The following is a 23,988-nucleotide window of genomic DNA, read 5'->3' as shown; positions in this document are numbered from 1 at the left end:
TCTCAGATAGAGTCACCCCTTACACCATCTGGGGCCTCTCCCCATCAAAGGTCTTTGACACCTCCTAAAGATTGCCTCCCACAACCAATCTCCCTTCTCTCTCCCCTGCTCTCCATGCATATGGTCTCCCCCTGCCTGATGTGCGATCCTCATCCCCTCTTTCACCCATTTCTCTCCTTCCACTGATCTCCAGTATCTATTTTGTTTTCCCATTCTGAGAAAGAATCAAACATCCTCACTTGAACTCTCCTTGTTATTTGGCTTCTTTGGGTCTGTGGATTACAGCATGGTTATCCTGTACTTTATTGCTAATATCCGATTATAACTGAGTATATATCATGCATGTCCTTTTGGGTCTGGGTTACCTCACTCAGGATGATATTTTCTAGTTCCATCTATTTGCCTGAGAAATTCAAGATGTTGTTTTCAATGGCTGAGAAGTATTCCACTGTGTATATATAGCACATTTTGTGTATCCAATCTTCAGTTGAGAGACATCAAGGTTGTTTCCACTTTCTGGCTATTACAAATAAAGCTTCTATGAACATAGTTGAGCAAATGTCTCTGTGAGATGGTGGAACATCTTTTGGGTATGTGCCCAGGAGTGGTATAGCTGGGTCTTGAGGTAGAACTATTCCCAATCTTCTAAGAAAGTGCCAAATTGATTTCCAGAGTTGTCTAAGTTTTCACTCCCACCAGCCATTAAGGACTGTTCCCCTTGCTCCACAACCTCACTAGTATGGGCTGCCCTTTGAGTTTTGGATCTTAGCCATTCTGATAGGTGTAAGCTGGAATTTCAAAGTTGTTTAGATTTGCATTTCCCTGATGATTAAGGATGTTGAATATTTCCTTAGGTGTTTCTTGGCCATTTGGGATTCCTCTGTTGAAAATTCTCTGTTTAGCTCTGCACCCTGTTTTTAATTGGATTATTTGGATTGTTGGTGTCTAGCTTCTTGAAATCTTTATATCTTTTGGATATTAATGCTCTGTCAGATATAGGGTTAATGCAGATCTTTTCCCAATCTGCATGCTATTGTTTTGTCCTGACAATGGTGTCCTTTGACTTACAGAAACATTTCATTTTCATGAGGTCCCATTTATTAATTCTTGAACTTGGTGCATGAGCCATTGGTGTTCCGTTCAGAAAATTGTCTCCTGCGGAGATGATTTCAAGGTTATTCCTTACTCTCTGTTCTCTTAGGTTAAGTGTGTCTGGTTTTATTTTGAGGTCTTTGATCCATTTGGACTTGAGTTTTGTGCAGGGTGACATATGTGAACCTATTTGTATTATTTTACATGCAGACATCCAGTTAGACCAGCACCATTTGTTGAAGATGCTCTCTATTTTTCATTGTATGGTTTTGGCTTCTTTGCCAAAAAATCACATGTCCATAGGTGCATGGGTTTATTTCTGGGTCTTCCATTAAATTCCATTGATCCACCAGTCTGTTTCTATATCAATACCATTCAGGTTTTATTACTATTGTTCTGTAGTACAGCTTGAAGTCAGGGATAGTGATATCTCCAGAAGTTCTTTTATTTTTCAGGATAACTTTAACTCTCCTGGGTTTTTGTTGTCATTGTTCCATATGAATTTGAGGATTGTTCTTTCAAGATCTGTGAAGAACTGTGTTGGAATTTTGATGGGAACTGCATTGAATCTGTAGATTGCTTTTGGTAAGATAACCATTTTCTCTATGTTAATCCTACCAATCCATTAGCAAGGGAGATCTTTCAACCTTCTGATACCTTCCTCAATTTCTTTCTTCAGAGATGTAAAGTTCTTATCATACAGGTCTTTCACTTGCTTGATTAGAGTTACAACAAGGTATTTTATTTTTTGCTATTGTGAATTTCCTCAGTGTCCATTGCTATGTCTCCCTTTTCATTTCTGATTTTGTTAATTTTAGGTACTGTCTCTGCCTTTTAGTTAGTTTAGCTAAGTAAGGATTTGTTTATCTTATTGATTTTTATCAAAGAACCTGTTTTTGGTTTTGTTGATTCTTTGACTGATTGATTGATTGATTTCAATCCTGAGTTTAATTATTTTCTGCCCTTCTAGGATATCCAGGGTTTGTTGTAGCAATACGGCTCTAGTGGTGCCGTATTGCCCTGGGCCTTGTTGATTGTGTTCGTACACTGTCCTTTAGGCATCTGGTTTTCTCTGGTGTTTGATAGATTATCTTGATGGCAGCAGGACTTCTCAGGAAGGTGGAAGGAGCAGTAGACCAGACAATCTAGGTCAGGGTACCCTACTCTGCAGGCTGTGTTCCACCCAGTAAGACCCAGCTGGGGTGGCAAACAGATCGGACTAAGCAGATCAAAAGCAGGATGCATGTTAGTACAGGGTTCCAAGCTGGTTGCTTTGGGGGCCCCTGAAGGGAGGTAGAACACTCTTGGAGTCCCACAAGGCTTGTCCATATTGAGAAGCAAGGCCAGAATTAGACAACAGTGCTCAGGGGACCTCGTGCATGCCATTCACCAGTTATACCATTCTTGATGTGTTCTGTTCACTCTTACTAAGACAGTGAAATTGGAAAAGTCATAATCGTAGCTCTTCACAGAAGCCCTTGTCTCCCCTAATCATCTCAGAAATTTGAGCCATAATAAAACCTTAAGGATAGATATTATTTACATTGTTATTTCTATTTTACAGAAATTAAAACTGATATTCAGAAGGACTAATGAAAGTCACTGGCTAGTACCTTGAGTGGCTTACGTATGCATGTGGGTTAAATACACATGAATTTGTATCACAAGGCCTCAAGTATAGCATTTTTTAATTACGTGAAAGACAGTTGAAGGCAAACTTGAGGTTAAAATGTTAACTCATGCAGAATATTTAGTTATTCTTAAATTTTTCTATAACTGCTATATTACAGAGAGAAAGGGACAGAGACAGAGCAAGAGACACACAGAGAGAGGCAGAGAGGGAGAGACAGTACATGTTTATATGCAGGAATCCACCTGTCTAGTGGAGATGGCAGAGCAGCCTCCTGACAAACCCTGATCTTTGGGGATCACCTGTGGCTTTGCCTGCAATGCAGAAGTTGCATTTATTTGTCAGGTTTTTTTATTTGTGTCCTAGGGTTGCCTTGGAAATTTTACACAAACTGGGAGAGTTAATACAACAAACCTCTCCTAGATCTAGATGTTAGATGGTTTCCATCAGATTTCAGCACGTCCTCTTGAACCCTAGACTCTAGGGGAGAATCTTCATTGACTCCTTCTGCCTTCTGGTGTATAGTGGCCATCTGTGCTCATGACTACCTCATTCTAGTGTCTGTCTTCATCTTCACATGACTTTTACCCTCTATGTGTCTGCTTTTCTCAGAGCTTGTCATTAAAGTTAGGGTTCACTTGAATCCAAAGGTGATCTCCTGTTCAGATGCTACCTTAGTTACATCTGTGAAAACTGTGTTTCCTAAAAGGGCTGCCTAGGGCAGGAACTTGGGGGTATTTTTCTTGGGGATAACATCTACTGCAGTCTTGATGGAAGCAATGCGATTCTTCCAAGGTGACCACTGGTTAAGATTCTATGACAGAGACCAGTGAGCCATCTTGATAGAGAGGGGGCTTGGGTACCTCTGTGTTCATTTCCATTCCTGTTGATGTTTTGGAAAGTTAAATACCAAGCATTTCCCTTTCCTTTGCTGCCTAAACTCTCTGTGCTACGACAGAGTCTTATTGCCCTGTGACACCGGCATTTGCCTTCTTGAATTATTTACAATTCGTGGTTTGGAAATGACTCTAGAAACTGAAATCTGAAAAAGACCAACCTCTGACTTTTCTATCAAAGTCCGAATATGTCTTCTATCCAGGACTTTCTTTTTCCCTTAGGACAGCAAGACAACCCCAGGGTCTGCACCCCTCTTCTTTCATTCCTTTCCTTCGTATATCTAGTGACCAGCTCTCCTGTTTTGCAACTTCCTTTGAACTTCTTTCTCAGCCACATACATGCACTTTTTAAAATTCTCTGTGATGTTGCCAATTAAGTGTTTTAAGCAATCTGGAGCTCAATTTGGAAGGCATCAGACATAATAGCTATGCTATTACCACAGTTTACCAATGTGGGCTCATTAGCAACAATCTTTTCTTTTCACCTTGCCACAACATAATGAGGTTATTAATTACAGCAAGAGAAATAAGTGTTCTTGCTTTCCCTTATTACCATATGGAGAGAGGGTCAGGCCCTTTGTCACAGTTCCTGATAAATTGCTCCAGGGTGATATATTTAGATCTTTACAAAATGATATTTTCCTTCACTAAAAACTTGTTCTCTTGTAAATGTTTTCTTAGGACCCAATATTAATAACTTTTCTATTGCAGTGCTAAAACACCACATCCAAAAGTGGCTTACAGAAGAAACAGTTAATTTTGACTTATTGTTCCAGGGGAATAAAAGTCCATTATGCAAGGAATGTAGGGCAGTAGGCAGGCCTGGTGGCCAGGGCAAGAAGCTAAAAATTCACACCCTCAACTGAAAGCATGAATTAGAGAGAGAAAACTGGAGATGATGTGAGGCTTTAAACGCTCAAAGTCTACCTCCAGTAACAGACTATGGTTAGCAAGGCCATGCTTCCTAAATCCTCCCAAAGAGGATTTAAACACCTGCTACCACCCAGGGACCAGGTGTTTAAATATTGAGCCTATGAGTGGCAATCTCATTGAAAACACTACAGTTCCCACGACATTTAAGCATTAATGTGGCCTCATGCAGCCTCAGGGAGCCACAATGGAGAATACATGGTCAGATGTACAGGCCCTTGGAGCACACTTCCTGGGGTTGAATCCTGAGCTTTGCTTCCCATTGAGTGACATCCTGCATATATCTAATCTCTCTGCCTCCATTTCCTTACCTGGAAAATTAGATAATGCTTAAACCAAAACCTTGCACATAGTGAGCACTGAATATATATGAACAGTTATTTTTGATTCACTATATCTAAATAAAAGCTTTTGGCTCTTCCTGTGAAAAAAAGGCACTTTGGTATTATTCCCTTTAAATGATTACATTTAAATTAAATGGTGCCAAAATTCATATGTTGACAAAGAGAACAATGCCAAGGGTGGATACCTTCTGTTCATCAGGGGTATCAAGTAGATCCCCACACACAATACATACAATTTACTTACCATTACTCTTGGTCACCCACCTGAATTTGGTAGTAAGAACTCATTGTTGGAGACACAACACACTTTGATCACAGAACAGAAGAAATCAAGTGGATACAAACCTAGAAGCTTTCTCCCTACTGAATAGCTTTAAACATGCCAGAAGTGCTATATGGACTATTGAGGGAGAGAGAAAAGTCATCAAAAGTCATACCCAGCTGTGAACTCTGAGCTTTAATAACAACTGGCCTGGTAAGATATGCCCATCAATGTGCTAGTGGCATGAAAACTATGTGGGTAACCAACTGCTTTCTGTTTGGATTTAAGGCCACTACACAAAAAGGAACTTATACCTGATATTGAAATATTACCAAGAACCCATGTCTGGGAAACTCATATACCCTAAGGGAAACCTTACTTCTGTTATTCTGCTCAATGGAAATTACATCAAACTGCCTTCTAACTAGTTAGCCTTATATCAATAAGTTAGTGCAGCTTTCACCCCTCATTAGATATGATCCTTACTACAGTGAACATAGGTTAACATAGAGACTCACAGTTAGTCAAACTCCAGAGAATAAGTGACTGTGGAATGGCCAGGTCCAAATCAGACATTATATCACAGTTCTCTGACATAAACATGAAAGTGAGTAGAAAGATTTTAAGACTGAGTCTGCTGCAAAAATGTTTCTGGACATGGCAGGGTCATGCTCATGAACACACAGGAGCTGTGGCTGCCTGCGCAAGACCTACACAAGATCAAGCCAATCTATATTACAGAATGGAAGGGGAGGAATTCTCGAGGACCATAGTTAGAAGAGAGCTGTTGGCAGTTGATGACTGCTGAGGGAGACACAGTTTTCTCCTGAGTGTGGCCCATGGTTGGCTGTCCATGCTCCAGTGATTGCCCCCATATCCATGTGTGTATGGACAGCTCTAATTAGACACAGTGGGTTATATTTTTTTTTAAAAAAATGAAGAAGATATGAGGTTGGAAGGGCATGTGTATTGGGAGTCCTAAGAAAAGTTAGAGGAGGTGAATATGATCCAGATATGTTTTGGACATGTACAACATTCTCTTTTAAATTTTATTTTATTATTTTTAATTATTAGCATGTGTATAAACCTATGGCATTGGATCCGCTGGACCTGGGAGTTGCAGGTTATTGTAACCTGCCTGAAGTGGGCTATTGGAATCAAAGTGAGGTCCTCTTCATAGCACTAACACTCTTACACCACCCATTCATCCCCATACATGACATGCTTAAAGAATAGACAAATACGATTACACTTTTAAAAGAAAATCCAATTTGAAATCCAACCCCCCAGTAGCTCAGTATGTGATCTCACTTGGAGAGAGAACTTTTAAAGAGGTCGCCAAGCAAAGACAAAGTCATCAGAATGAGAACATAGGTATATGATTGATGTCCTCTCAAAAACAGGGATTTAGGATATAGGACAAGCAATGAGAAGATGATGATGAAAAGAGAATCCAGCAGAAAAATGATGCTCTACAAGCCGAGAAAGGGGTCTAGAGTAGACGCAACCCTTTCCAGTCTTCAAAAGAAACCAACCCTACAAGCACTTGATTTTGAACTTTTAGCCAGGAACTATAGAGTAGGTTCCTGCCACTATGGATTCTTATTACAGCATTCTAGGAATCTGATATAAGTAGTTATAAGAACATGTCTCCAGGAAGCATGCGGTGTGACCAGAAATACATGGTATTCCACACATCTCTGATTGAAAGCAATGGGATTTTACTACTGCCTTAAACCAATTATAAAACACAAAGGTTTTATAACACACCAAACCCAATGACAGGAACATCAAGGGTATTCTTCGTCTCTTGCTTCTGCCCTTCCTCCCCCCCCGTGTGTGTGTGTGTGTGTGTGTGTGTGTGTGTGTGTGTGTGTGTGTAAGAGAGAGAGAGAGAGAGAGAGAGAGACAGAGAGAGACAGAGAGAGACAGAGAGAGAGAGAGAGAGACTGTGATGTCTTGTTCTCTGCTTCTCTGCTTCCATCTCCTGATCTTCAGCTCCCTCCATTCTGGTTTTCCATTCTTCCCTAATGCAATAAATATGATCCAAGTAGAACCTAGGCTTGAGCATTAAAGGTATGAAGCACCTCTGGGCTAGGGATATAGCTCAGGTGTCGGAGTGCTTGCTTAGCATGCACAGGCCCTGGATTCCATTCCTAGCACTAAATAAAACCATTGTAGTGTATAATCTATAATTTTGGGACTTAGGCGATAGAAAAAGGAGGATCTGCAATTCAAAGTCATCTTCTGCTATGTAGTGAGTTTGAGGTAAGCCTACATTCATTATATACAACACTAAATCAAGAAACAAAACAGAAAAACAAAAAGATACAACTCCCTACAAACAAACTGCGTGTGTTGTTTTAACTTCTCGGGTAAGTCTATCATTCCATCACGTTGCATCAGATGCCTGCCCATCAACTTTTTGTGTTGTGACCAAAGCAACACAGGCATGGTGTTTCATTGCAGCTATATGTGTGGAAAAGAGGGAGCGGCCATTACTAAGAAAGGGATATTGGGCAGATTGTTTGAGGAGTGTCCTATTACCAAAGTCATACAAAGAGAGGCATGAGGCTGATGAACTGCACAGCGCAAAGCTGACAGCAGGGAAATCAGCCTGTTAACATTTGGCATCCTGTAGTAACAGTTAGTGTGGCTTCTTCTGCTTCTAAGGAGGCAGGAGAGCTGTGCTCATGACAGTGGGCCCTTGAATCAGAGACTCATAGGTTCCAATATGATGTGTTCATTATGTGATCCTGAGAATGTCACCTGCCTCTCTGCACCTCAGCTTCCTTTTGAGAAGGAAGATAAATATTCCATTTCTAGGTTTGCGATGAGGCCTGATTATGCACTGGATAACACACAGAAGCATAGAGTAAACACAAATGTCCTACACTGGTGGTGTTTGACGCCTCCTGTTCTTGTTTTGCTTTCTTCTCCAGGCTGAGTTCTCTGAGCTGAACCTGGCTGCTTATGTTACCGGAGGCTGCATGGTGGACATGCAAGTTGTGAGAAATGGCACCAAAATTGTGCGGTAAGCAGACCTGAGAGACAAAAGCCATCTGAAAAGTGTATATGAGAAACCTTACAAAGACACCTCCACACTGGCCTGTCTGGTGCCTGTGGCTACTTTCAGGTGCCATGGGTGCATTCTTATGCCAAATGATTTCCACAGAACTCCAGAGGCCCCTGTAATAGAAATGATTAATGGCACAAGTACACAGAAAGCAACTGTGATGTCCAGATATAGAGCTTGGGATGAAAGGCCTGGGTTCTGGTTGTGGAGCTGTGACCCTATTCTGTCTGTATTTGGTTCCTTTTGTTCTGTTTCTTAGAAGGCAACGTGGAGATAGCAACACTGCAGCCAGGGACTGCCAAAGCTTCCATAAACTCATGCGTGTGAGAGTAGCCTCTCCACAGTGTAAAGGGCTAACGGAAAGAGCAGAAGCCATCCCAGTAACACCGCAGAATAAGCATTCAGAAAATCCCCTCCAACCACAGCAGAACTAAAAGCCCTGGTTATCAGATTTTCCAGAAAGCTGTGTAGGACGTGTGCTGAGCTGGAGAGGAAATGAGAGAATTCTTTGGAAGTCAGAAATGACAAGTATGCATGCACAGGAGAGAGAAAACTCACATAAATGCTGTCCTATATGGTTAGGCTCTGGGGAAAAAAGATGCACAGGCTAATGTGTGAAGGTCTGTATGGCCAAGAGATGAAGCTCAGACCTGGACAAGTAGGAAAAGCAGAAGCTCTGGTGAAATGGTACATATATTTAGCATCTTGTCAAATGGTAGGATGTGGGCATTGAGCTGGGAAGAGGGGATGAGAGCTCTGCAAGTTAAAAACAGCCTCTACAGGTAACGAAAGGAAAGCAATGGAATATGGGTTGGGGATACGGTGTGTTCAGCTAAAGCAGTCATCTACTGCATGCTCTCTTGGTGCATGAACCAAGACATTGTGTGGCTTTCTGTTTCCAATAACAATAGGCCAGATAATGTGAGCCACCACTAAACACTCGTTTCCAACAATTGCAGTGCTTAGAGGCCTCCAGAGAGTTGGCATAACAGTAATAATTACCAGGGAGAGAATAATGGGACAATGGAAGCTAAGAAAAATAAACAAGAATTGTTATTATTTAAATGTGAATGTCCCTGCCGTGGGCTTATTTGGTTGAACATTTAGTCCCTAGCTGTTGGGTTTCGGGGGGAGTTAGCCGAATCTTTTGGGATGTGGAGGAAATAGCTCATCAAGATGGGCCTTGAAAGTTGTACCTGTCTTCCTGTTCTTTCCAGTTCTCTTCATTTCCTTCTCAGGCACATTGTTGCTGTAGATGTGTTCCCACCATCATAGGCGCACTAGGGTCATACTTTCCCCCATAATGATGAACTGAAATCCCTCTGAATCTGTGGCCCAAAATCTGTTTTTCCTCTCTTAAGTATCTTCTCTCAGGCTCATTTGTTACAGTGATGGGAAAAGCAACTAACACAAGTACAAAGGCCACCATGTCTTTAGACTATGTGCTACTTGTCCCAGATATCACTAGACTGACAATGTGCTGCGAGGCCCAGATTAGAAATTGGCTTTGATTACCAAACTTATAAAGCCTTTGATTAACATTTTTTAAAAAAATGTATAAGTGCAAAAAGGAAAAGGGGGCATGGGATAGGGGCTTTCTAAGGGGGGGGGGATGGGGAAAGCGTATGGCATCTGAATTGTAAATAAAATATCCAATAAAAAATGAAAAAGAAAAAAAAATTGGCTTTGATAGGCTTGGGAAGTAAAGGGAAAAGAAAGTTAACCTTCAAGCCCACTTGTATTAGAGAGGGTTCATGCCTCAGCGCGTGCAGACACACACACACACACACACACACACTGAACTAAGACCCTATAGAAGTCCACCTTCAATGTGAACATGAAACCAAAGTAGATGAGCCCTCACAGATTGAAGTGGGTGAGGCCTAGGAAGCCTTTGGCATTGGACTTGATGCAAGCTCATCACAAGCATGCCAAAAGTATAAGAAAACCCTTTATAAAGAACACACTTTCAGGCTATGCTTCAGAGACATATTTATACAATAGCTAGCACATGGTTGGAATTAGCTACCCTTGGTGCCAGAAATTAGCAGAAATCGGAATAATAGAGCACAGGAGCTAGACTTCAGAGAGACTGGACACTGCAGTTGCCAGACACAAATTAGTAAAAGAGAAAGTGATGTATATATCATGAGGAAAAGAAAATTAAGTTGGAAAATATTTGCAGAGAACAGGGATCTATATTAAAAAAAAAAAAGCATCTAGTGTGAACCTGTGCAGATCTTGTGCATGCTGTCACCGTGTCTGAGAGTTTGTATCTGCATCAGGCCTGTTGTATCTGGAAAATGTTGCTTCATTCGAGTTGTCCACCATTCTGACTCTTACAGTCTCCCAGCCTCTTCTTCCACATAGGTGTCTACTCCGTGAGGGAAGGGATGCCATGCATCTGACTTAGGGCTAAGGGGGCCAACGTCCCACATTCTCTGTCTGTTGTCCAGATGTGACTCCCTGTGTTAATTATCACCTACTGCAAGAAGACGCTTCTCTGATGAGGCCTCAGTGATTCACAGATCTATGAGTATAACAATAGCCATTAGGAGTCATTTTATTGCAGTGTTCAGTTAGAATGATTGGACTGCATGTTCCCCTAGGATCCATCATCTACCTACCTACTTTCAGATTCTTGGCCTCATTAAAAATGTCAGGATATGGATTCCACGTCATGAAGCTGGCCTTAAAACAGAGAAAGGGAAGTGGGCATAAAGTCCCACCCCTAACCAAAAACATATTTGCATTGATAGCTATTGTGAGAGGAAAACTCTGTTTACTTCAATGGAATGACACTGGGTAACATCAACATATCACCACAGGCCAGGCTGCATGCTAAGTAATAGTTAACCAACACAGATTGACTCCATGTTTTTTATTGTTTGGTTGGTTTGGTTTGATTTGCTGTTATTGGTGCTGGTGGTAGTGGTGGTGGCAGTGGTGATGTGTGTCATTTTTATGTTGCTGTTGTTGTTATTGTTGTCTGCTACTGTTGTTTAGTTTGGTTTTGTCTTTTAAGAGAAAAAAAAGAATACAAATTTGGATGGCTAGAAAAGGGGAATCTGGAAGGTGTTGAGGAAGGAAAAATATGACCAAAACATATTATATAATAAAAATGTAAATAAATAATGTTAAAAATTAGAACTTCTAGAAATGGAAAACTGTAATAGCCAAGTGATTGAATGTGTTGTGTTTAATAGCACATTAGACACAGTTGGAAAAGCACTCATGGAATTAGATGAATTGTCCTGAAGGAAGCAGAGACAATGGAGGGCATTGGGAGTGCATAAGAGTGGGGTAGGTCTCAGGACACACTAGAGTGTTCACTTAATCATAGCGTCAGAAGAGAACTGAAAGAATAAAAGAATGAACCAGAGGCAGGAGTGCAGAGACTGATTCCTGCAATATGATATGCCAGCCAGAGGCTCCGCGTGGTTTAAGCCAGATTAGGAAAAAGAATTTTACACCCAGGCGTGTCCATGGAACTGAAGAAAGAGAAAGAAAAACATCTCAAGAATAAGCAGAATTAGGAAGGTAAATTTATTTTATTGTAATTTCAGTGATGGCTTTCAGAGAGCCATGGTGAGGACGCCTTCAGGGCAGTGAAGAAAACTAGTTCCCAACCTTTACTTCTGCCTCTGGGGAAATAACTTACATGAATGATGAACAAATAAAAACATAAAGAGTAGATCTTCGCTAAGGGAAACTCTCGGGTGTTTAGGAATAGGAAAATGATCCCAGAGAAAGACAGGCTGCACTGAGCAGTGTAAGGGAAAGAAGAGGGGTGTGGGCGTAACTGATGTTTTCAGACAGTGATAGTAGGTAAGCCATTTGTAAGGTAGTAATGGTCCTTGTAAAGTGTCTCATGTAAACAGGTAAAGAGCCACCCCCCAGTCCACTCTATCATTGGGCATGGCCATGGAACTGCTGTCCTGTCTCCTAGTTTGCCATCCTGCCGTCCCTGAAGTCATGTCTTTGTTTCTTCTTTGCCTAGAGGTTCCCTGGGCCTTGTAGGTATGGGACCTACTCTAATAACCTGACACCTCTCCCCCAAAATCATGATAAGTCAATCCACTTTCAGAATATGTGAATTCCTAGGAATTACCCTCTCATGGTTAATTGTGAAACTGCAACCTCTACACAGGATCCCTAGCATTTGTTAACTATTTGTGCCACCAATATATATAATATATATAAAATATAAAATATATAATACATGTAATACATATAATATATAATATGTATACATTATATATTAATATAACATTATATAGTGTGTATTATATACTATATATGATATATACAATATTTATATAATATATAAAATACCATTTATATACATGAATATATACACATAATTTCATTAAACATGAATGATCTAAATGTTCTAATTAAACAAAACAAGTTTTCAGGGTAACATTTAAAAGGTATCTACATTCTATTGAAAGATTAGTAGGACTATAATAATGCAGAACATTTGAAAATTAAGGGGGGAGATATACCAAAACTTTCAGATTAATAAAGAGCTACCTGAGAGCCAGGCGTGGTAATGTAATACCACATGTAATGTAATGTAATACCACATGTAATAGGCATGTAATACCAGAATGTGATAGGATGAGGCAGAATACCCAAAACTTCCAGCCTCCCTTAAGCTACACAGCAAGTTCTAAGCCTGAGAGGTAGTACACTGGAAGAATACTTGCCCAGCACCTTCTAGAGGCCCTGGGTTCAAGCCCCATTACCACCACCAAAATACAAAACAACTGTTTATTAGCCAAGCCACCTAGACTTGTACATATAATGATGCCATGTCTCTAAAAACAAACAAAGCTAACACAGCTAATACAGCTACATTAATATCCTGGGAGTTGAGGAAATGGGCTTTCAGGTGAAATATGTTAACCAAAGAAAAGGAAGTTAATGTGTTATAATGAAACATTTGTTTATTAAGGAGAAATAAAATTCCCATTTTTACAAGCAACCAAGAACAGATACCACAGATGTAGTGTAAAGATTGATGTAACTACAAGGGAAAATAAAGTCGGCCATCAAGGGGCTGTTTTGAGGATGTTACAACATGCTACCTGTACCATATGTTCTCATGGTAGCCACAGTGTGCAGTTAGTCCGCAAAACCTTAAGAATCAGTCTGTCCTCGTGTTCAATATTACCAATGCTTATATCCAGTGTCTTGAATCAAAGGAATCCCCTTCCTCATGACAATTATGATGCCTCCATCTATGCCATTAGTTCTCAATTTTGAGAGCAGACCAGATCCCCCTGAATTCTAAGACTTGTGATCAACAGGAATCCCTGAAGGTAGAATACAGACAGCAGTGTTTTGAAAGCTATCTAGATGATTCCAGTAAGCAATATTCTAGCTTCATTTTTATAACATAAACCATTCCATACCTTAACAAAAAGCTACTTAGGGGACAAAAGCTTTATTTCAACTTACAAGTCCAAGGTACAGGCCATGATAGCAAGGAAGTCAACAGCAGCAGGAACTTGAGACAGTTATTCACATCGCATCCACAATTAAGCACAGGGAGAAGTGTATGCATGCATGCTTGCTTGCTTGCTTGCTTGCTTGCTTGCTTGCTTGCTTGCTTGCTTGCTTGCACTCAGATTTCTCAACTCATAGAATTAGTTAAAAACATCTTACCTAAGAAATGATGCTGCCCATGAGGACTGTGTCTTCACACATCAGTTAATTTAATTAAGATAAACCTTTACAGACATAGCCACAGACCAACCCACTCTAGATAATCCCTTCTTGAAACTCTCTTTCCAGGGAATGCTAGGGTGTGTCAAATTGACAATTAAAGCTAAAACCACAACAAGAAGCCATCTACTATTTTTTCTACAGTAGTTTTTACTTGGTATTAGGCCATTTGAAAAGCCAAGGAGTCTACCAAGTGGGCTACCTGAAAGCAGGAGTCATTTTGTGAAAATAAACATCCTCAAGTTGCCTTCTAGGTCTGTAGTCTTCCTTCAGAATTTACACAATTGTTCTCAAAAGTGAGTTTATGGAAACGACCTAGGTGTTAATTATCTTGTCTCTTGGCATTTATGAATGGCAGACTTTTAATACATTTTTACTGAATTGAGTTTCCTCAAAAACTGTCGTGTTAAAGTCCTCACCACTCATACCAGAAAATATGTATTTATTTGGAAGCAAAATCCTTCCAGATATGAGTACTTAAACTAGGCCATACTTTAAATGTGTAGATGCACAATCCAATATTACTGGTGTCTTTGTAAAAAGTAGTGTTGGCAAGATATGGTATCACTGGCCTATAATGCCAGCAACTGGAGGTTGAGGCAGGGGGATCTGGTGTTTTGGGTACATAGCAAGTTCAAGGTCAACCTGAATTTTACAAGACCCTGTGTCTAAAATGGGAACATAGAGATACAAGGAAAATGTTGTATGATTAGGAAGGCCCAAACTGGAGTGATACATCAACGAGTCAAAGACTGCCAGGGATCTCCTGCAATGATGGACAGAGGACACATTCTTCCCCAGAAGGAACCAGAGCTACTGACATTTCTATTTTGTACATCTGGCCCCCACAAGCATGAGAGGATGGATTCCTGTCATTTGAACCTACCACAGTGTGTTAGCTTTCTTACAAAGTTATCAATTATAGGGCCTCTCAAATTAATTATCCAATATCTCTACCATCTTGTTAACACACAAATTCCCATCAACTAGGTCTTCAGGTATGGCCTGGGAATCTAATCTGCTAGACGTTGCTGGTCCTGTATACTAAAACTGAACATCAACGATTTGGATAATCTCTGAAAGGATGGTGATGATGAAGAAAAAGGAGGAGGAGGAGGAGGAGAAAAGGGAGGATGAGAGAGGAGACTAAGCAGGACAAGAAGTAGGAGGAGGAAGACCAGCCATACCTCGAAGAACCAAGGCTTTGAAGACCAAAGGCCAATAAGACCAAAGCTCTGGGTCTAAGGATCCCATAAGGTTCTTACTTTGTCATTATTACTTACTTTTCTTCTTGCTTGACAAAGTGCATGACAACAGCAACTTAGGAGAGGAAGGATTTATTTTAGTCCAAGGTTTACGAAGGACTGTAGCCCATCATGATGGAGAAGCCATAAGAGCAGGGGTGTGAGGAGCTTGATGACATCATGTCCACATTTGGAAATAGAAAACATAGGAAGTAAAGCTACAGAATCTCAAGGCTTTTCCCTAGTGACCCACTTCCTTTATTGAGGTTCCACCTTCTAGTGGACATGGCAACCCTTTTGATATTGGGATACAACTTTGCCATTTACAAAATTCACCCCACAAGCAAATGAACAAACAAAACCACACATACAAACATCTCATAATGTTTGTTTTATTTGGGGTTTCTAATGCTGTCATAAAACACCATGAACAGAAGCAATCTTATAAATGAAAGTCAGACAGTCCATCATCCAGGGAACTCAAGGCAGGAACCTGGAACTAGGAACTGAGGCATAGGCCAGGGAGCAATGACGCTCACTGACTTGCTCCCCGTGGCTTGATCTATCTGTTTTCTTATACCAACCAGACCTCCATGCCCAGGAGTGGTGGTGTGTTTTATGAGGTAGGATAGTACAGTGGGTTGGAAAACCTCAGCCAGCCCATGCTGAGGCATCTCCCTGAACAATCACGCCATGTGCCAGATCTAATGTAAACAAGGATTATTGGAGGGAAGGGAAGGGGATCTAGGAAATGGGGTAAAGGCAGAAAAGAAGGGACAGAGAAGAACAGAATGAGAGAGGAGAGAGGAAGACGCTGGCTGGGGACACATGGGAAGAGAGAGGGGGTGGAGAGTGAGTAGACCGTGTGTGTATGTATGTATGTGTGTGGGGGGGGGTCCAGTGTCTTATATGCCTGGTTCCTGCCTCATACCTGGTAGGGGGTGGGGGAGATGCAAGCTGTTTCTAGGTAACTGTTGGGCAAACCTAGAGGAATTTCTAATATGTGGCACAACCCACAATTAGCTGGGTCCTCCCACATCAGTTACTTATTAAGAAAATGCCTATCAGGTTTGCCTACAGGGCCGTCTTATGTAGGTATTTCCTCAATCTTGGTTCCTAAATGAAAAGGAAAGAAAGCAAGAAAGAGGGGGGAAAAAGGGCATGACTGCTCCTAAGTAAGGTGGAGGAGAAGGTTTATTAGAGATATGTGGGAGAGAACAGTCGGATTCAGGGACATCAGGGAGAGTCCAGAGTGGTTGTGACACTGAGACATGTGAGGAGAGAGGGGAGGAGAACATAGAGAGGAGAGAGGGAACCCAGGCACAACAGCCTTGTGTCTGAAATGTACAAAAAGAGTGGGTGACCAAAAATGGTTGGATTGTATATAGGGAAAAATCTAGGCTGGAGAGTTTGGGTAGGGGACAGGTACGCCAGCCAGGAGGGCCCTAAAACAGGTAGGGACTGAGGAATTCTGGGAGAACCTGGTATTCAGGTCTGCTTTTATATGGTAGGTAGGCACAGCAGCCTTTTGTCCCTGTGAAACCTAATATTTCCCTCTTCACAGATAGCTCTCTAGCTTGTATCAAGTTCACAAAAAAAAAAAAAAAAAAACAAAAAAAACAAAAAAAAAACACACACACAAGCAAACAAACACCCCCGGATCAATGCTATAAGTAAGTTTATAATTTTATGTTGGACCATATCCATAGCTATCCTTAGCCACACATGGCCCACAAGTTGGACAGGACTATAAGACTTAAAACTTTCACAACCTTCCAAAATAGCACCATTATCTAGGGACCAAGCATTCAAACCCGTAAGCCCACGGGCTCAGAAATGTACTCAGAGTCTCCTGCAGGCAGCTCAGTCTAGTAAGCTTGATACAAGCTCCATAATCAGACTGTCTAGAAAGTATGCAGTCACCAGGAAGCCACAGCTTGATTTACCATGTGACCTGCAGGTAGGAAGCACTGAAATCTTCTTTATCCATGTGAGACCATGACAGGCCCTCTCTGTGCTCTCCCAAGTTGAAATGTTGAGCTGTTCTCTTGATCCGTGGTATCTCATACTTAGGTGTCATATTGGAAAATGCATCATCACTGGGTGTGTCAGCAAGGATATTGCTGGTAGATGGAGTACAGAAGATGAGATCTAAAGAATATAAGCAGGCACTGTCTCATCACAGAGTCCAACCTAAGAGCACCCAAGGCAAAGCTGAGGCTGTCTTCTGGACCTAAGCCATCCACAGTCTCTTGCCCTTTGTCATCAAAGCTCCTAGTTGTCAAAGTTTTACATTCTAGGACTTACACCAATGGTCTCTCAGTTCTTGGCCTGAGAGTGACAACACTGTTAGCTCCACTCTTCCTCAGGACTCCACACTCATACTGAATCCCAACAATGGTTCTCCAGCTCACACATGGCACATTGTGGGACTTCTCCATGGTCATGTGCATTAGTCTTTGTAATAAATTTCTCTTGCTTCTGTTTCCGTGGAGAGCCCATATTCCAAGAGAGTAGGATAGTGACAGAGTAAGCCACTGCTCGTCTTCGTCATTCATCCCTTCTGTTCTGAAAAACAGCACCTAGATGATTCATCTTATAGCTTGTAGTCAGTCAGTCCGTCATCCAGGGAACTCAAGGCAAAAGCCCGGAAGTAGGAACCGAAGTAGAGGCCGTGGAACAATGAATGACGCTCACTTACTTGCTCCCCATGGCTCACTCTATCTGTTTTCTTATACCAGTCAGGCCTTGTGCCCATGGGTGGTGGTGTGCTTTATGAAATGACCCCCTCTCTAATTCATTGTCTGGGCCCTGTGTGCAGTTGACAACACGTGGCCAGTCCTAGTCTATTGGACTGTCACCTTGAGTTTTGTGGTAAGACAACAAGACTTTCTCATGAGACTTTTTCTAGAGTTCTTGGTTAACAGACACAAGCACATGATTTCTGCAGGGGCTAATAAACTGCTGGGTAGCTCTCCCGAGCTGCTGAGCTGGTAGGGGGAATGCCTAGAACTGCTGGTGGCTCTCTGTCTCCCTAAGTGAATGACCTGCCAAAAATGGAGCCAAAGCAAAGGAATTCACAGCCAAGAGAGACAGTGACCTGGTGATGTTACTCAAAACTGGGTCCACACTCTTCCCCAGACTTGAGCCAAGAACAATCCCTTTTAGTTTAAGCCAGCTTTAATGGCACATACACAATTCATGAATTTTTATTTATTTAAAAAAACACTTTTACAGTGTTTCCTATGGGCTAGGCACTGTTCCAAGCACTTAACATATATTAACTCATTTTATCCTTTCAACAACCCCAGAAGGTGTGTGCTATTAAATCTCAGTTTTATAGATAAGAAGGTTGAAAGCAGCCAATGAGTTGTGTAATGGGATCCAGGTGTCCAGCCAGGGAGAGGCGGAGCTCGGCCAGTCTGACTCCAGAGCCTGTGTGTGGCATCTCTGCCCCAACTGCCCCTCTTTAAAAAGAGGGGGAGTGTTCCATTATTAAAGAGGTGTTAAGTTCCCCATTATGAGTGGCACGTAAGAGGACAGTTCAACAACAAAATGAAAACATGGGAAGAATCCAAGAGTCTGACTTAGAGACAGGGTATAGGGAAAAGGTCATTACCACTTACTGCTCAATCCCTGGGCCAAGTTCCTCATATAAAATGTGATCTTATCTATTCCCACAACCCCATAAGATGGTCCAAAGAAAACATGGGGGCAGTGGAGCTTGGCAGTCAGAACCAGCCTCTGGAGCAGCCTGCCTGGGTAGATAGCCCTCTTCAGCCTAGACAAAGGCACTGTGTGACCATGGGTAGCACATTCTCTGGAACACTTTATTCTAACAACTCATTACAGAGATCAGTGAGGAATATACAATGTGGTGTATGCTAGTGTCTCAGCTATGTCTACACCAAAGTAATCTTCGGTAATTATTATCATAGCCCATTTTACAGAGGAAGAAACCAAGTCACAGCAACAGAGATTCCCTTGGAGGCATGGGATTTCTTGCCTCAACATCAGATTTCTAGATCCTGGCAGCACTTGAATCTGGCCCAGGCCTCTGATGCAATGCCAGATGAGGCCCTGGGCATCTTTAACTCCTTGTAGTTCGCTCTGTGTGTTTCATAACATCTAAATCCTCCCATACCAGCATGGTTGAACCCCAGATCTCTAGATAGAAGGCAGCGGGAATCTAAGATCTGGATTAGTCATCACTCTGTCACTTTGACAAGATACCTAAGTTTAATTCACTTACAAGGAGGCAAGGCTCGTTTTGGCTGGGGTTCCAGATGTTTCAGTCTGTGACTGCTTGACCCAGGAGTTTTGAGCATGGTGGTATCCAGCAAAGTTTTGTAGACATGTGACACAGAAGGCATTGTCACCTCAGGGTGCTTGTGAAACAAAAGAGTGCAAGCAATAAGAAGGAACCAAAATCTTAATGATCTTTCTCAGCACACCCCCAATAACCTCACTTCTTTCCACTAGGCCACACCTTTTAAAGATTCCACCACTTCCCAATAGCATCAGTAATTAGCATGAGCAAGCTATCAGCATGTGACATGTAGGGCCAAATCAGATCCAAACTCAAGCACCTTTTCTGCAGGGCCTGAGCAAGGACAGAGATCATATAAGTAGAAAGCTGTTCTCACCCAGAGGTCAGACCTGACTATCTACCTTTGAGCCTCCACGTCTTACATTACAACACATCAGTACAGCGTGTGTGGCTTCTGTAAGCACCACATGAAATAGGATATGTGCAAAGTTTATTTATTCCACCAATATTTGCTAAGGACTCCCTGTGCCCTGGGCACCATTTCTGAAACTAGACATTACATCAGGCATTCTATGAGGCAAGGGGCAGAATTCACCCCTTCTTGGCTTATTTAAAATACAAGCACTTTAATGAAAGCTTCATTTGCAGAGGAATGTGTGGGGCTGAAGGGACAAAGAAGGGAAATCCCATTCCAGGTAGAGCATCCTGATCTGAAAGTCCTAACCCTAAAGTGTAAAACATTTAGAGTACTTTGATGATGCTGCAAGTGAAAATTTCCACACTGTGAATATGTGTTTAATGCACAAAACCATGAAGACCTATTATAGTAAAGTACCCCAAGGCTATTTATATCATGTGTATATAGAATGCAAATGGATTTTGTGTTTAGATTTGAGTCCCATTTCCTTGACAGTTGTGTCAATATTTTCTATGGTATCTTCTGCACCTGAGATTCTCTCTTCTATCTCTTGTATTCTATTGATGATGCTTGCGTCTATGACTCCTGATTTCTTTCCTAGGTTTTCTATCTTCAGGGTAGTCTCCCTTTGTGATTTCTTTATTATTTCTACTTCCATTTGTATGTCCTGGATGGTTTTGTTCAATTTCTTCACCTGTTTGGTTGTGTTTTCTTGTAAATCTTTAAGGAATTTTTGTGTTTCCTCTTTAAGGGCTTCTACCTGTTTACCTATGTTCTCCTGTTTTTCCTTTATGGAGTTATATGTGTCCTTCTTAAAGTCCTCTATCATCATCATGAGAAGTGATTTTAAATCTGAATCTTGCTTTTCTAGTGTTATGGGGTATTCAGAACTTGCTGTGGTGGGAGAACTAGGTTCTGATGATGCCGAGTAACCTTAGTTGCTGTTGCTTATGTTCTTGTGCTTGCCTTTCCACATCTGGTTATCTCTAGTCCTAAATGCACTAACAATCTCTGACTGGAGCCTGTCTTTCCTGTTATCTTGGTCGTGTCAGAACTCCTCAGAGTCCAGCTGTCTCTGTGATCCTGTGATCCTGAGATCCTGGGGTAAGAGCTCCTGGGTGTCAGGCTGCCTCTGGGATCCTGAAATTCTGGTGTGACTAATCTCCTGAGATCCTGTGATCCCATGATCCTATGTTCATGATTGTGTTAGAGCTCCTGGGAGTCCAACATCCTCTGGGTTTTGTGGGATTGTGTGCAGAGCTGACCAGTCAAGATCTGCTCAGTGCTCTGATGCTGACTGGAAGGACATTTTCCCCCCTCAGATAGTTAACGTCTTTTTCTTGTGCGTCAGCTATGTGGGGCCTGCTGTGGTGAGAGCTAGGCTCTCATGGAGATGTGGTTCCCTGGTTGTTATTTTGTTATTTTGCATCTATGCATCTGAGATTTGGGTGATCATAGAGCTAGGTGCTGATTTTGGACGGTCAAGAAAGGATGGTTTGGGGATCCACAGCGGCATAGGTGTGTAGAGGGGGTGGACTGTGGGCTTGGATCTGCTGGGGGACCAGAGAGAACAAAGAGGGTCTGCTGATAGTCTACCTGGACTTCTGTCAGGTTTGGTCTCTTAATGAGCTGGTAAATTTGGCTGATCAGATTGGCCAAAGAGGTTCAGAGATCCTCCTGCCTCTTCCTCCCCAGTACTGAGATTGTAAATGCATGGCACGATGCCCAGCTTTTTTATTCGGGTATTAGAGCTAAACAAGCATCTTCCTGACTGTGCTGTGTCCACAGCCCAGACTGAGCTCTCTATAGCTCAGATAGTCTCCATTTTATAGGGTCCTGGTAGGAAGTTGCACCTGTTTTTGGTGTGTCTGAGAAGTTCATAGGCCTAGTTTTTCTGATAGGATTTTGATTATATCATGACTGTGATATGATTACATATGATTGTGACCACAATATGAACCCATGTGCTCATATGATCATATTGGGATCATAGGGAAAAGAGTCCCAATTTACATTATGCATTTTTTCCATAAGTTTACAGGATAGAGCCCTTTCTACTTTTAGGAATAAATTATTCATCAGTGTGATTTATCAGTGTGTGCCTTATGGGTACTGTGTGTAGGTAGTGTTTCTTTTGTGTCCACTATAGTACATTCTGCCTCTGTATTTCCATTCAAATGTTTGTTTAGCACACAAAATTACAAAAGCATACTTGTAGGACATGACTTCTAGGCTGGTTGGGTAACATATATTTGAAATGCAAATAAATGTTGTATTCAGAACAATTTAATACAAAATTAATTTAATACAAAAGGTGAGTCAAGCTGGAGCCTCTCGGGACACATCACATCACAGTAAGTCCTCTGTTTTATGCAGTATAGGGTGACTTAGAATAGCCCGATGCCACAGGTAGTCATGGTAGAGAGATGCTACCACTCTTTTCTCACTCTGCCTTCCAATCTCTAGCTGGGGCCATGCAGAGGCCAGAAAGTGGGAGAACTGGGTTGGTGCTGCCCATAAAACTGGGCTTACTGGGGCTCAGAACAGGGCAGGGAGGAGCAGGGCAAGAGTGGAGTCAGTGTAGAAAAGAGAGTAACTTACGGACTCTTCAGTGGACAGCCTCACTAAGGCCTTGCGCCTGAGGTCAGATTCTGGTGTCCATTTACAAGTTTTAATTGATAGTTTAATTATCATCAGTCTCTGTAGTAATTAAATTCTTATTCTGCTCTCTGGCCAGCACACAAAACATAGGCCTGTGGGCCAACGGGCTTGAGGTGCTTGAAGCACTTGGATCTTTCAGCTCCTAAGGAAATCCACTTGTTTCCTTTAGAAAGCAGAGCAGGGGTCAGTTCAGGGCATGTGGAAATCATGTTCTGTGGATGGCAGGGCTCTTCTGGGCTCAGACTAGAGCCTGGCTCCACCAAGCAGTGAGGAAAGGGGGCAGCCGTGTTCACCCAGACAGATGGAATTGGAACTCCAAATAAGAGACACCAAGAATGCAAAACACCCAAGGAGGCAGCCCTTAATGAGGCCCAAGCTAATTATGCAAGCCAGCTCTGAGTCTGTAGCACTGGGCAATTCTAAATCACAGGCAGCCATTCAAACCACAGCGGCTGATACTGTGCATCACTCATTGCAAGGCCCAGACATCAGAGAGTTGAAGAATGGGAACCAGAAGGCATCAGGAAGCAAGAGCTCCAGAAAAATCATCAAAGGTTTTCATACCCCAGCACCCCCATACACCAGGACCCACCCAACCAGACTATTTGCTGGGAAGATGTGTGAGGCAAGAGAGATGCCTGAGTTTATCCTAGCCAGAAGGGGACAGTTTGTCAGATCATAAAGATTTCTAATTGCCTCTCAGAATTGTCTGTGTGTCCCCATTCTGTGGATGAGAAAACTGTGGCCTGGGCAGGAAGGGAAAGCAATTTGTCTGAAGCCCTTAATATAAGAGCTGGAGTCAGTTAGTACCCAACCTCCTCCAACTATCTGGAAACTCTAAACATTCCAGGAAAAAGGGGTGGGAATGGGCAATAGTTCGGTAAGTAGAGTGCTTTCCACACAGACTGTGGAGCTGAATTTGGATCTGTAATCCAAGTACTGGGAATCCCTGGGTCTTGCTGTCCAGCCAGTCTTGCCTGATCAGCAAACTCTGGGGCTCGCTGAGAAACTCTTTCCCCAAAAATAAGGTGGACAGTGACTAAGTAAGGCTCCTAGTATCGATCTTTGGTTCCGACTTGCGCGGCACACACACTCATGCCCATACACACACTTTGTGTGAATAATATTCCTTTGCTACTTATTTCACAATACTTCCCCTAAGCATTGAATCTTAAATCCTAGATATTCATTCACTGAGTGAATACTGAATACCTGGCAGAGTCTGCAAGTATGACACAGAACCTAATTTCCCATTAAGGCACCTGTGTGTGTGTGTGGGGGGGGAGAATATTCTCATTGACTCTTTTAAATAAATCTACACATGAGCTTTCCCGTCTCACATTCATTCACTACTAGCAATAGAAGATGTAGCTGTGAACCACACTGCCCACACGCTGATATTTAAGTTGTGGGTATGTATCCTAACAGCAGG

General features: G+C 42.0%; 1 protein-coding gene across 4 annotated transcripts in view; it reads left to right on the top strand.

The window, feature by feature from the left end:
• The window catches only part of Syn3 (synapsin III), a 426,170-nt gene that overhangs the window by 85,852 nt on the left and 316,330 nt on the right, over positions 1–23,988 (top strand). For all 4 annotated transcript variants that reach the window (XM_076919818.1, XM_076919816.1, XM_076919817.1 and 1 more), the window contains one exon: positions 8,097–8,188. In XM_076919818.1, the coding sequence (XP_076775933.1) occupies positions 8,097–8,188 (92 nt within the window). The remainder of the gene's footprint in view (positions 1–8,096; positions 8,189–23,988) is intronic.

This window comes from Arvicanthis niloticus, chromosome 22 (genome assembly GCF_011762505.2).
Source record: "Arvicanthis niloticus isolate mArvNil1 chromosome 22, mArvNil1.pat.X, whole genome shotgun sequence".
NCBI lineage: Eukaryota > Metazoa > Chordata > Mammalia > Rodentia > Muridae > Arvicanthis > Arvicanthis niloticus.
The sequence above is the reverse complement of the archived record's forward strand: the minus strand, read 5'-3'. Positions and strand labels throughout refer to the sequence as shown.